Source organism: Gossypium hirsutum, chromosome D05 (genome assembly GCF_007990345.1).
Source record: "Gossypium hirsutum isolate 1008001.06 chromosome D05, Gossypium_hirsutum_v2.1, whole genome shotgun sequence".
NCBI lineage: Eukaryota > Viridiplantae > Streptophyta > Magnoliopsida > Malvales > Malvaceae > Gossypium > Gossypium hirsutum.
The window spans coordinates 52,949,894-52,963,933 of NC_053441.1; the positions used below are offsets into that span (position 1 = coordinate 52,949,894).

Below are 14,040 nucleotides of genomic sequence, written 5' to 3' on the forward strand. Positions count from 1 at the left end.
ATTCCATAGCTCGGACCAAACAATCGCGTTGGGCAAGGGGGTGTTACATTCTCACCTCAATTTTATGAAAAATTTAACAAGTATTAAGTTTTCATTTTTCACTATCATTAGCCATTTAAGCACTTTATTCAATATGTGTATCATTTATTATTAGCCCTACTTTTAACATGTATCACTCTTGTTACACTTATAGCTCATTATGTCCATTAACAAGCCTTATTATCAAAATTTTGATTTATTTCGCCCTTCATAAACCTTAGTAAAATACACTTGGATACTTGGGATTCCAGTCGAACACCCTAAAACATATAGTGCGAAACGCGCATCCATCCGAACACCCTAAAATATGGGCCCAAGATGCACTTATATGTTATGACCAGCATAAATCATTGTCTCCATACTAAATGTTGTCTTCAGCATAAGCATGCACGCTAATCCCTATGGCATGCCAATTGTATCCTTACTATTCTACTAAGTCTACTAGGGTTTTTGTCACATTCGATTTCCTTTAAACCCAAAAATTTGGAACAATTGGGGGTTAAATTGAAAGAACTCGTAAGTTGGCAGTCTATACTGAAATTGGACAGGATTGAGAACCAAGTCTAGTTCGGTTGGATTAGAACCAATAGTTTCCTTAATGAGAGACAAATTTTTTATCAATAGATGGTCTCTAGAAGGTTGGTAACTGAGCGGGGAGGGCTATATATAGCAAGGAAATGACTTCCTGGGGAATGAATTATTCTCTTTCCTATTTCATTTCCTTCTCTTCATTTATCTTCTTTGTTGCTCCGAAGATAAAATGATTACGAAAAGTTCTGCATAGAGTAGAAATCAGGAGATTGGAGTCAAAAAAGTAGAGAATCCATAAAGCTGGTAAGGTTCTAAGTTCATCGACACATGTAAGAATTAGAAAACAAAGTTAAGAGTTTTTAGAACCTTTCTAGGGGGTCTGCATGTTTCTGGGAAACTAAGAATACTAAGTCTAAATCATGATTTTGGTTGTCATGTTTAGCTGCAAGGAGAATGGAAATTCTGGCATTTGGCAAAGCTAAATTGATAAGGAAAAGAAGCATCAGGTGAGTTTTTGCACTTCAACCCTAGAATGGCTTAGTATATTCTAGATCACACAGACATATGGGTACCCGCCATTTTAGCTCAGTATGCATAAATTAACTATGATTCAATGTTCTTTCATCTATGATATGCATGAATTTCATTTTATAATTGTAGAATATGAAAGGGAGTTATTGATGGGTTAGACAAAGTTATGAATGGGATAAAAGAGTGATTTCTTTAGATACCGCCATATGGTGATGCTGAGTGCACTCGTGATGTGCGAAGCTCTTGGCCTTGCAAATGGGACATTGTAGTGTTCAAGCATCAATGTTAGGAATGGAGATATGGAGGAATGGGCGGAAGAATAGGGAAATTAGAATTTGATTAAGATTTCGCCATCTGGTATTGCTAGGTGCAAACCACAATGTGCGAAGCTCCGAGCCTTGCGGGGGGAGGACACATTGGTGTTCAAGCATCAAGGTCGATATGAGATGAATCAATGTCGATAGTTATATGGTTCCATAAAGCAACATCGTGACGGCGATCAGTAGGCTTTATGAGGCGACATCGCGACAATGATAATGTCTTTTGGGGCAACGCCTCTAAGAGGCTTAAGATGTAAGACCATAGCTCGGCTGTGGAGACCAATAAAGTCCATCGAGATAGTAAACACGGGGTAGTCCACTGAAATAGGAAATGTAAAGACCCAAAAGTCAGTGGAGCTAAAAAACGGTAGGTTCAAAGTTCTATTTTTCGATGATAGAGTCAGTGAATATTATTTATTAATATTTAAGAAGGTATTACGATACTATTCTGTTATTTAGAAAGTTAAACAAGGTACAAGTGTATCAGTCCTAAAGTCAGTAGTATTAGAAAATGCAGTTTGGGGACCTTGTTTTCGTAAACCGAGGCCATAGATATTTAATAAAAATATTTATGGAGCTAGTTTAAAAGTGAATTGAATTTTCGATAAGTAAATTTGTTGAATTAGTGATTAATTAAGGTATAGGGACTAAATTGTAAAACTAGTAAAATAAATTGCTATAGTAATCTTTAATTAAAACATGGACAAGGGACTTAAATGACAAATAAACCACTATGTTATTGATAGTGGACAGTAATGGATATTTTAGTGATGATTAATTGATAAATTCTTATTAAATTAAATAAAACATTATAATAGAATAATAATTACATAAATTATAAAAGATGGTGGAATAAAAAAGGATTATTTTCTTCTCCATTCAGCCAAAACCAAGATATGAGAAGGGAGAAAGAAGAATGTCGACCTTAGAGGTTTTGAGTTTTAAAATACCCATTGGTTTGTTGATTATGCTAATTATTTTGTTTGTAGTTTGATGTCATCTAATAAGTCGTACCAGTAAAGGAAAAAGTTTCTTCACAATGTGAAATACTACTTTTGGGAGGAACCATACCTATTCAAACAATGGATATACCAAATGATTAGAATATGTGTGGTAGAAAATGAGGTAAACGAATTTTATATCATTGTCATTCAGCTCCAAGTGGGGGACACATCGGAGGATCATGTATTGTGAGCAAAGCCTTACAAGTTGGGTTCTTTTGGCCAACTTTGTTCGGAGACATTTATGCTTAGGTAAAGAATTGTGATCGATTCCAGAGGACTGGAAACATATCTAATAGAAATGATATGCCACGAACAAACGTTGTTGAGGTACAATTATTTAACATTTAGGTTATTAACTTTCTTGGTCCTTTTCCTCCTTCTTTTGGCAACAGTACATTCTAATAACAGTGGAATACGTATCTAAATGGATTGAGGCTGAGGTGTGTTTCGCAAATGATGCCAATATGGTGATGAGATTCTTACAAAAACATGTGTTTACAAGGTTCGAAATCCCAAGGGCTATCATCAGTTATGAAGGGTCCTATTTTGTGAACAAATGGTTGCTCGAAAAACATGGAGTGAAACATAATATTGCCACAACTTACCATCCACAAACAAATGGGCAGGTTGAGTTAGCAAATAAGGAGACAAAAGGTATACTCAAGAAGGTAGTCCGTCCAAACGGATGAGATTAGGCCAAGAGATTGGATGATGCTTTGTGGGCCTATCGGATAGATTACAAAACACCCTTAAGGATGTCTCTCTATCAGTTAGTTTTTGGGAAAGTCTATCACTTGCCTTTGGAGTTAGAGCATAGAGCTTACTTGGCTCTCAAGTAGCTTAATATGGATTTCAAGCTTGCCAGAGAGAAAAAAATGCTTTAACCCAAAGAATTAGACGAACTTCAAATGTTTTCCTATGAAAATGTCAAGCTATGTAAAGAGAAACTAAAAATATGGCATGACAAACACATCTGAATCTGCGAGTTTGAAATAGGTCAACAGGTTGTTGCTCTATTCCAGATTAAAGTTCTTTTCTGATAAGTTCAAATCTCGTTGGTCCGGTTCATCCACCATTTGTCAAGTATTTCCATACAGGGTTGTTGAACTACATGACGTTAAGGGAGGTAAGTTTAAAGTCAATGGTCAATGCCTTAAACATTATTGGGGTGATAAAGCTGAGTGAAATAAAAACTCTTTTTTTTTTATTGGATCTTTAAACTTTTCCCTTTGATTTCAAATAACCAACTTAGACACTATCTTTTTTAACTATTATATTCAAAGAAATTCTGTCTAGGAGATTAGATTTTAAGCAAGATAACTTGTGACCTCTCCAATCTTTCCTAGGAATTGCTTTTTATATAATTCTCTGAGAAAGTATTTTTTTAAGTGTTTTAATAAAACTTCGATTTTGTTCAATAAAAGGTTAGTTCTAACCTAATTGTTTTGTTTTTTTAATTTGCACATGCAGTTACATTATTTATTTATTTTAAATAAATGGTTGTGTTCTTGTAAATATTTTTCAAGCAACTAACACATAATAAATATATATAAACACATATTTTATAAGTAATTATATATATTATTTGTTATTAGAATTTCAATAGAATTATGATTAATAATATTCGCTTTTTATTTTTAGTAGTATAAAATTTTACAATTAGACCCTTAATTGCAACACCCTAATCCCTAGCAATTTTTCATCCCTCTTCCTTTTCCAATCGTTTGCCCCTTTACCATAAATCCTCAATCCATTGTCGGCCCTATTTCAACCCTCTATTGCCGCACATCACACTTCTTCCACCTACTAAAGTCGTCGGCCACCTTAGCAAACTCCTTGCATCATTGCACCACACCTCACCACCTCTCTATAACAACAAATACAACTAGCAGTCACACATGACACCTTGTTCCATCTCCTAAAACCGCTAGCCACCTTAGCAAACTTCTCCACTACCGTACCTAACACCATTTTCTCCAAACTCGATGCTACAACTTGCAAAACTAGTAGCCCCTGTCCTTTTCAATAGCAATCAGCAGTGCACTTCAACCTGCCACCTACCTTCAGTCATTCACCCTCCATAAACCCTCAACCTGCCACTCTTCAATTCTAAAAAAAATTCACCAGTAAGTTTCTTAAATCGTAACTTTTACTCTCTTAAACCACCAAGTTGTTGCACTTGACCTTTAACCAAACCACTACCCAAGCCGCCATTGATCACCCTAAAACCCCAACCTAACACCACCACTTTGCTGCATTCTAAAGTTGCTCCTTTGTGTTTTTAATGGTTAATAAAAAAGGTGGTAAGAAATTCCATTTTCCTAAAAAACTTTATTTAGATTTCATTTGTTTAACTTTTTCAATTGCACATGAATTGTTAATGTTGAATTATTTCTGACTAGATTTTGGGAAATTATTACTTGTTGTTGTCATCTTATGTTAAGTTTTAGGTTGCCAACATGTTTAAAAAAAACACGATCCACTGTTCAACTTCAAGAATCACAAAACAAGTTCCATTCCAAAGAAACAAAGGCAAGATATGAATCTACCCCATGTTGTGATAGACCTTGATGCCTGCGAGTTTAACCAAGAAAAGGCATTATCAATCAAAGAGAAGGGAACAACCGAAGACGAATAGCATCATCAATGACCCTGTTATACTTAAAAGTATCATAGAGTTGGAGAAACCATTTTAAATGTTGATTAGGGTCTTCTATCATAGTGCCCCTAAACTACAGATTATTCTGAATCATCACCGATTTTATCGCGAAGTTATTAGCTGTAATTACCGGCCTTGCTATACTTTCCTAAACCATGTCTAGACTTGGTAAGGCATAATCCCTTAGGGTTTTTCGTTCCAAGCCATGTGTATGTTTGCGGGTAGCTATGGTGTTGGTAGGTTTACTAGGACGTTATCGTTAGTATCACCGAACAGTGGATTTTCACATGGTACGTTACCTACAACAGGTGGTGGTAGATCTTGCATCTGTTGTTGCTGCTATTGTTGTTGTCGACAATTTTTTGGGATTATTCTCTTTAGATTTGTAACTGCTACAATAGGTGTACCCCTACTACAAGTCATACACTAACCTAGAACGAAAAGATTAGTAGTAATAATTAAAATAAAATCGTATCTATAACTTAAAATTTTCATAACTATTCTTTTACGTGCAAAAATTAAAAATAGACTAGTGACGTTGCCTCCACGGCAATGGTGCCAACAACTTGACTGCCTCCAGACGTACTAACGTTTAAAGTGTGAATACTGCAATAAAAAATAGAAATAAGAGGCGATATCTGCAAGTATACGGGTTGAGTTGTAATATAGTTTTATAACAAAGTAGGTGAGTACTCCGAGGATCGTACCCAAGGGAGACGAGCGCTAAATTAATTCTAACTTAAACACTAAAAGATCTAATGAGTACTTTAAATTAGTTCTAGTACAAAAAACATAAAATAAAAGGTTTTTAGGGTTTTTATAATAATAAAATAAAATATCATAAAAGAAATAAACTTCAAGAGATAGAAAATGAGAATGAATCAAATCTTGATTATGGGTGATTAACTCAGTTCGATAGTCCTCATCAATTGTCGTTTCAGGTTCCTCGTCAATCAACTAGTCGCTACTTTAGCAGGATCTTTCGATCTTCCACTAATGTAACAAGTTAGCAAAGGCTACTTATCTTCCGACCTTACAGTCCAAACTGGCTTAGGGTGAAGGTATTCATAAATGGGTCATACCAATTTTGGGTTAATTCCCACCTTGATGACTTTCTGGGGTTGTCAGGCCTAGGGTTTGTTTCATGTTCCTCCTTTCCCAAATAGCTGACCCGTTGAATAACCCTACAAAATAGTTAATAGATTATACCTCCGCTCGCTAATCCCCCATAAAGGGATTAGTTCCTCATGGTTTTCATAAACAATATAGAACCAATATAAAGAGAAAGCATGCTAATTAAATTGATAGTATAGAGTATATGAAAAAGCATTATTATTTTAAGATTAATTGCGAATCCACAAAGTTTGAATGCTTTCCATAATTCAGATGTCTTGAGAACAACGGAGAACAAATGAAATAAATTCTAAAACCTAAAAACGAAAGAAAAACTAAACTACATTTACTAAAGAAAATCTAACCTAAGTGAATGGTGTCCATCACATGTGCTAAAGGAGCCTATTTATAGATTCTAAGTGGTCGTCATCCTTATCCCTAGGTTAGTTGATGTTCTCGAGCTTTAAGTTTGATTGTGCAGACGAAAATAGCTCTACTTCGTGTTTAATTTCCTTCACAGGGTTGATGTCGCGACACACCAGGACATGTGTCATGACATGGCAATTAGTATACTCCTCTTGGGCTATCTTCAGAGGTATGTCGCGACACCCTCAATCTGTGTCACGACATCGAAGGCAGTCTTGAGCGTTCTCCATTTTGCTCCCTATGTTGTGACATCGAACATCCCGTGTTTCGACGTAATGACCAGTATTTGTTTAGTACGCCTTCTAAAGCTCTCCTGTACACTTACAAAGTGCATTAGCTCTCCTTTAGGCCTCATTTGGCCCCTAAGGTCAATAAAAGACTCAATTTGCACATTTTATTGAATGTAAATAAAACTAATAAAACTTAACTAAAACATAACGAAAATGCTTGTATTCAAGCTCCTTGAATGCAAAAACTAGTTTAATTTGCTACACCGAATTATGATAGATCAACCATCAAAGCTAAAAATCTATAGTTCTGTACCTAAGTCTTGAGCTAATTCTCGAGACTTACAAGCCAAGTCTTAACACTTGCTGCCTAAGTTTCGAGACTTGTAGTCTCTGCACATGTGCAACTTAAATTTTTTTATCGTTTTGAGCCCCTGAAACCCTATTTTATATTTTGTGCATGTCCAAACATATGAGAAATGTTTTAAAATGATTTTAAAAATGCATTCAAGCTTCTTAAAGGTTAGAATATATTTTAAAGAGAATTTTATTAAGTTCTTAAATGACGTTTTTTGAAAGAAGCTTTTTGTATAAGCTAAGAAAGTGTTTGGTAACATCTCCTAACCGTACTAGTCATCAGGACATATATGAGGTGTTACAAAAGGAGTCAATCCCAAAACAACTTGGACTCCAATGCGAGGAAAATCACATGATAGGCAAAGGGAAGGCAAGCATAAAAAGGCTCTTGAAGAAAACTTTAGGACAACTTAACTATTAATCATCTTTTATTTTTTTAGTGTTTACATAATCCTGAAACCAATATTAATTTAGGCTTTTTTTCTTCTTCTTCTCTTGTAAGTCTTTATATTTTCACAACTCTAATGCTCCCATAGCTCTTTCTTTCTTTCTTTTTTTTTTCCTTTTCACTTTCACAATTCAACTATCAACCCAAATCTATATTGACCCAAGCTCACATTAACAAATCTAAATACCTAGTATCTATTTTCTTGAATAGATACTAATTGAAAGGCAACATGAAACTCATGTTTAATAATGGTAATCATGAACTAAATTTATAAGTTGATTGGATACACTTTATCCTATATATGTTTTCATGATCTAGTACAAATGAATTTGTACCTCAAATCCATTAGCTATTGTTTCAACATCAAAGAAAGTTTATGTTACTTTGCTCAAGAGTCAAGTCCGAGATGGCCACCTAATGAATTTCAAAAGGTTGTTGGCCAAAGCAAAACAAATAGGCCATTAATTGTTTCAAAGATTGAAAACATATATACTAGACATTGTATTAATTATAATTGTGGCGGAGTAATCAAAATGATAATATAATTAATGTGGTGTATGATATGGTTTCATTTTCCAAGAAAGGTAGTCCTTCAGCAACCTTAGCAAATTAATTTGGTGGGAAATGAAAGGCAATGCGGGCCTCTAGAAAGGACACTCTGCCTGATTGTACAAAAAAGGTTTGCTCAAGACAATATTTAAAGTTTCACAAAAAATGTTAAAATTATTATTGTTATAAATATCAAGTCCAAGTTCAAAAGCCAAAAAGAATATTAAAGGTAAAGATAGAAAATGTTCATACAAATTAAATTTTAAAAGATTAAAGTTCGGATATCTAACAACTCTTTTTCCTTAAGTTACTCCATTAAAATACAAAAAAAGAAAAAGAAAAAGACAGACCAACATGCGACTGTGCTTTGGGTTTTATTCGTTTATTTATTATTAACATATCCCCCTCCCTCGGGTCTTCTCTCTCTCTCTCTCTAGTTGAACGGTTAAGCAGTCCCTTCTTTTTCAATCTTGTCATAAAAAAAAAACCCATTTTTCTATTAGTTTCTCAGCTTCTTTAATCTTTATATATCTCACACTCTCTAAGTTCTTTGGAGAAAAAGGAGATATATATATACTGAATTGTGTTTTATCGATCAAAATCTATGGGGACAAGAGCAAGAAGGAAGCAAAGCTGGTACACGCAGACACTAACGCCATTATTGGAAGGACCAATGGACCCAGAAATGCAAGAAGAAGGAAACAAGAAGGAGAGATCTTGGGAAGTAATCCGAGAATGGTTTCGAACACAGAAGGGATCGTCTTTTTCATCATCACCAACTAGCTTTTCCATGTCTAATTATTTTTACGGAAACGGAAGCATACCTCCTGCCAGGAGGCACGATTTAAGACTTTTGCTTGGCGTCTTGGGTTGCCCTCTCGCCCCTATTCCGCTACTTAATCACCCGATTCATCACATTCGCCTCAAAGACATTCCTATCGTAAGTTTCACATATATAATCTTGCCATATTGTACATTATCTTATATATGTGTTTTGATGGTGTAGGAAACATCGACAGCGCATTACATAATACAACAATATTTGGCAGCATCAGGATGCTTGAAACAGAGGCAGAAATGTGGGGCGAAAAACATGTATGCAACAGGGAGGGTGAAGATGATATGTTGTGAGACGGAGATATCAAGAGGGTCAGGGAAAGGGAAGAACAACGTGAAAAGTTTAGGGACAAGGAGTGAAGAAATGGGTGGGTGCTTTGTGGTCTGGCAAATGAAGCCTGAGATGTGGTCTCTTGAGCTTGTTGTTGGAGGCAACAAGGTTATTGCCGGCAGCGATGGCAGAACAGTGTGGCGACACACATCTTGGCTTGGCACACATGCTGCCAAGGGTCCTCAACGTCCCTTGCGCCGCATTATCCAGGTATCTACCTACTTCATTCATTTTTCTCCTTACCATTATTAACTTTCTTGGTGTTTTTTTTTTTTTCAAATTTCCTACTTTGATTTAACATTAATAAACTACAACAAATTGACGAAGAAGGAGAAAAAAATTCATAATTAATAATCACTAAAACCAACATTGTCACTTCAATAATTTGTTTGGCCAAGTAATTAACTTTAATAATTCGTATAAATACATCCGGTATTTTATTATTAATATGGCTAATATATCAAAAAAACACTATACTATTAATTTTAGTTTAAAGAAGTCCTTATACTATTTTTGTAGTAAAAAATTAAGATGAAGATTTATTAAACAAAATGTATTAGTTTAAGTACTTTTTTAATATAGATATAATTGTAATGCAAATTATTAAATGTATTAGAATCTTGAAAAATACATATCATTAATTTCCATATAAATTATAGTTATTGAATAATTCAAATTAATTAATTAAACTCAACTAAATTAATTAATAAAATTGATTGCACCTTGACATCGTTTTTATTGTAATACTCAGAATGACATAAGTTTCAGAGCATTTATATATATGTATTTTTCATTCCTTTTAAAAGTTTTGACAGTTAAAGCACACATTTTTTTCATATAATAAAATTTAAACATCAAGGTTAAAAATCTTAAAACCCCTACTTTAGTGACAATATAAAGATCTCATTGGCTATATTATTACATTAGTTAAATACATTATGTGTGATATAACTTTGATGTATTTAGATGACCACTTAACCATGCAATTTTATGAAAAGAAATTAATTAAGTAATTGAGTTTGGAGATTAGGAAAGTGATAAATTAAAAAGCAAAGAAAGAGAAAATAAGAAGGGAGATGAGGAGGAGAATCCCAAGGAAAATGGGAATATAAATGAGAAGGATGGATGGAGGGATTGTCTCATGCTTTAGCAGACACATTTTCTTTTCTTTAACATGAGAAAGGAAATAAATCTGAGGGTAGGGATTATATTATTTGGAAGCTGACATCATCACATCTCATGTATGATAATTGCTCAATCACGTACATCTATCAATACCCTCCACTTCCATCTTGGGATTGCCACCCTTCTGCCTTTTGCTTTTTGGCCTTTTGCTTTTTCCCTCTTTACCATACCTTGTATTATTTGCTTTGCTTTTATGGGTATTTCCCCCCTTCTTTTATTTATTTATTTATTCATTCACTTCATCTCAAATCATTCCCTTTTTACTATTTGTCTAATCCTTTTTCCTCTTTTGCTGTCCAATTTATGGGAATGGTGACAAATACATACAATTACACATGTTCAAAAAACTTTAGTAATGGGAGGGTTAACAATCACAAGAGAATTTATTTTATTTTGAATAGCATTTTGTAAAATAAAAGTAGATATAAATCAAGCTATTTTAAAAGAATGATTAGAGTTGTTTAATTCGATAATTTTTTTGAACAATCTCATTATAAGTTCTGATCATTTTTTTTACACAATACCTCAACTACCTATAGTCTCCCCTAACCCATAAATAGGAGGATAATACGCTTCAGCGCACTCGAACCCATATCCGATTACATTTAAATTAAAAGCATATTGATTTTCTCCTATATTAATATATTATGTTTTTATATTATATGAAAAATTAAATATCTAATATTAAAATATAAATATTGAAAAGTATGTTAAATTATTTTTAAAAAATAATAAAAGAAAAATATATAAATTTTCTAAATATTAAATAAAATATCATTTTTTCTAAAAAATAGAAAAAAAAATCAATGTGAGTCTGAACCACCTTAAATTAAATATTTACAATATAAGGGTCTGTTTGATTGCCAGTAAAATATTTTCCGTAAAATGATTTCGGGAAAATGTTTTACTTTTCTGTAAAATGATTTACTAGAAAATATTTTCTGGTGTTTGATTGAATCTGTGTAAAATGTTTTCGGCTGTTTGACATATTTCCTGGAAATATTTTTCGAAAAAATTGTTTTTACATATATTGATATATATATTAATAAATTTTTATATTTTAAATTATTTTTACATATATTGCAATGATTTATTTATAATAATACTCAATTATTAAGCCACATATTAATCGTTATAAATTGAAAAAAATTAATATCAAATAAATTATTTGTAATTGTGTTAAAAAAATAAGTATTGAATAATTAAAAAAACAAGTTACTAGAAAATCGATCAATAGAAGCAATTTTCTACCGGAAACGAAGGAAGGAATGAATGAGGCGATAGAGAGGAGAGAACGGAAAATGTCTTACGGAAATTGAAAGGGTAAGACATTCTCCCTAAAATGTAACTCATTTTCCCTTGTTTTGGAGTTCATTTTCCAAATGGAAAATGTTTTCCGCCAATCAAACGCTGGAAAAGTTGGAAATGATTTTCCGGAAAATCAATTCCTTCAATCAAACAGACCCTAAATAGATTGGGTGAATCCCAAATTTTTGATCCAACCAACATATACCGTTAATGTCATACGTAAAATGTATCCCAACTTATTCAGTCTTCGAAAATAGTTAACTTATAACTTCATATATATAATTATAACCCTTTACATGATTGTAGGTAAATATTGTTAAAATTATAAATATAAATGAAATTCCACAAATGCGATTCACATAAAAGAAGGAAAGAAATAAGCTTTTTACAATTATACCCTCTTAATGTGGTGAAACTTTTTAAGAGATCTTTTATGTAATTTTGGAATTCTCAATATTTTTACTCTAATAAATTAATTCATGTGAAATTATAAATAAATAAATAACTTGACAAAAAAATGAAATCCTTCATCCAAACGCAATCCTAATTTTTTTTTAATTAGAAAAAGCAAAAACGGAATGACCTTTTCTTTCTCTCATATGAGAGTCCCGTCTTGTTTTGGATCTTTAAGATGAGATAATTTCAAAAGGTAAAAATATTTTGTATATAAAATTTCATAGTTGATGAGTTAATTTTGTTATATATAAATCAATTTTGATATACGAGACTTAAGACATTGTCTTGTATTTCATTAATTACACAAAGCTGGGGTTAACGGGGATGATGAATTCAGGGTCTAGATCCAAAGACAACAGCCAGCTTATTTGCTAAAGCCCAATGTTTAGGCGAGAAACGAATAGGCGACGAAGATTGCTTCGTCCTAAAAGTATGCGCCGACCGTGCAGCGGTGATGGAACGAAACGAAGGACCAGCTGAGGTAATGAGGCATGTATTATACGGCTACTTTTCCCAAAAGAGTGGGTTACTCATCTACTTAGAGGACTCCCATCTAACCAGGGTTCAAACCCAAGAAGAGAATGAAGGTGGGTGTGCTAGTGCCTACTGGGAAACAACCATCGGAAGCTGCATCGGAGATTACAGAGATGTGGATGGCGTGTTGATAGCGCATCAAGGAAGGTCGATCGCCACTGTTTTCCGATTCGGGGAGCTGTCGATGCAGCACAGCAGGAGTCGAATGGAAGAATTTTGGAGCATTGACGATGTTGTTTTCAATGTTCAAGGACTCTCCATTGATTCCTTCATTCCTCCAGCTGATATATTTGATCGTTAATGAATATATATTAGCTTCACTAATCTTCCACTTCACTATGACAACTAACTTCATCAACACATGAATATATTAAAATATTGGTGGGCAAGGTTGATCGATCACGCATCTTAATTTTAACCCTATTTATTATGCTCATAAAAGAATGTTATCAAATCGGTACTTTTGGTGTGGGTTTGAAATAAGGAATTTTATTTTTCTCTCTTTCCGATGTAATAATGTTTTAAATTGATAGAACAAGTGTTTATATATACGTAATTCTAGACGGTCTTTATTAAATTATACAATTTTATTTCATATAACAATTTTAAATTAATTATATTTTAACTATCTTAAAATATATCAAACATTATAATTGTAAAAATTCTCAATTTATATAAGGGATAAATATTATATCAAGACGTGAATTTTAGTTTAATATGAAATGTTATACATAAATTTTTATTTTGTGCAATTTTATATATAAAATTTTGATTTTAATTTCTTGTCATAAATTACCACACCATTATCGATGTAACATCATTTTATGTTTATATGTTGCATACACAAGTAATTATATTTATCCAATGTAAATATAAATTGATGTATTTATTTCTTTAAATATGCAAAATTGAATTAAAATCAAAGTTTTAAGTATACATTTAAACCACAATTAAAATTTCATCTGTATAATTACACCAAGGCACAGTTGATGTGTAACGCTCCTTGCCCGACCCGATCGTCAGGTCTAAGTTACGGAATGCGACAAACATTACCGAAACAATTACCGATGAAAGTACAGAAATCATGTCAATCAAACCATCATTTATAACTGACCGCCTTCAAGCTTGCAAACATTTAGAGTTAAAATTGTGCATATAAATATATATATTAAATGTGGTATCTGC

The 14,040-nt window shown here is 33.0% G+C and overlaps 1 protein-coding gene across 1 annotated transcript; it reads left to right on the top strand.

The window, feature by feature from the left end:
* The first annotated feature begins 8,573 nt into the window (after positions 1 to 8,573).
* Positions 8,574 to 13,355, top strand: LOC107903830 (uncharacterized). The gene is made up of 3 exons (XM_016830003.2): positions 8,574 to 9,144; positions 9,211 to 9,582; positions 12,659 to 13,355. The coding sequence occupies exons 1-3, from the start codon at positions 8,809 to 8,811 to the stop codon at positions 13,154 to 13,156; spliced, it is 1,206 nt and encodes a 401-aa protein (XP_016685492.1). The 5' UTR covers positions 8,574 to 8,808; the 3' UTR covers positions 13,157 to 13,355.
* Positions 13,356 to 14,040: the final 685 nt, after the last annotated feature.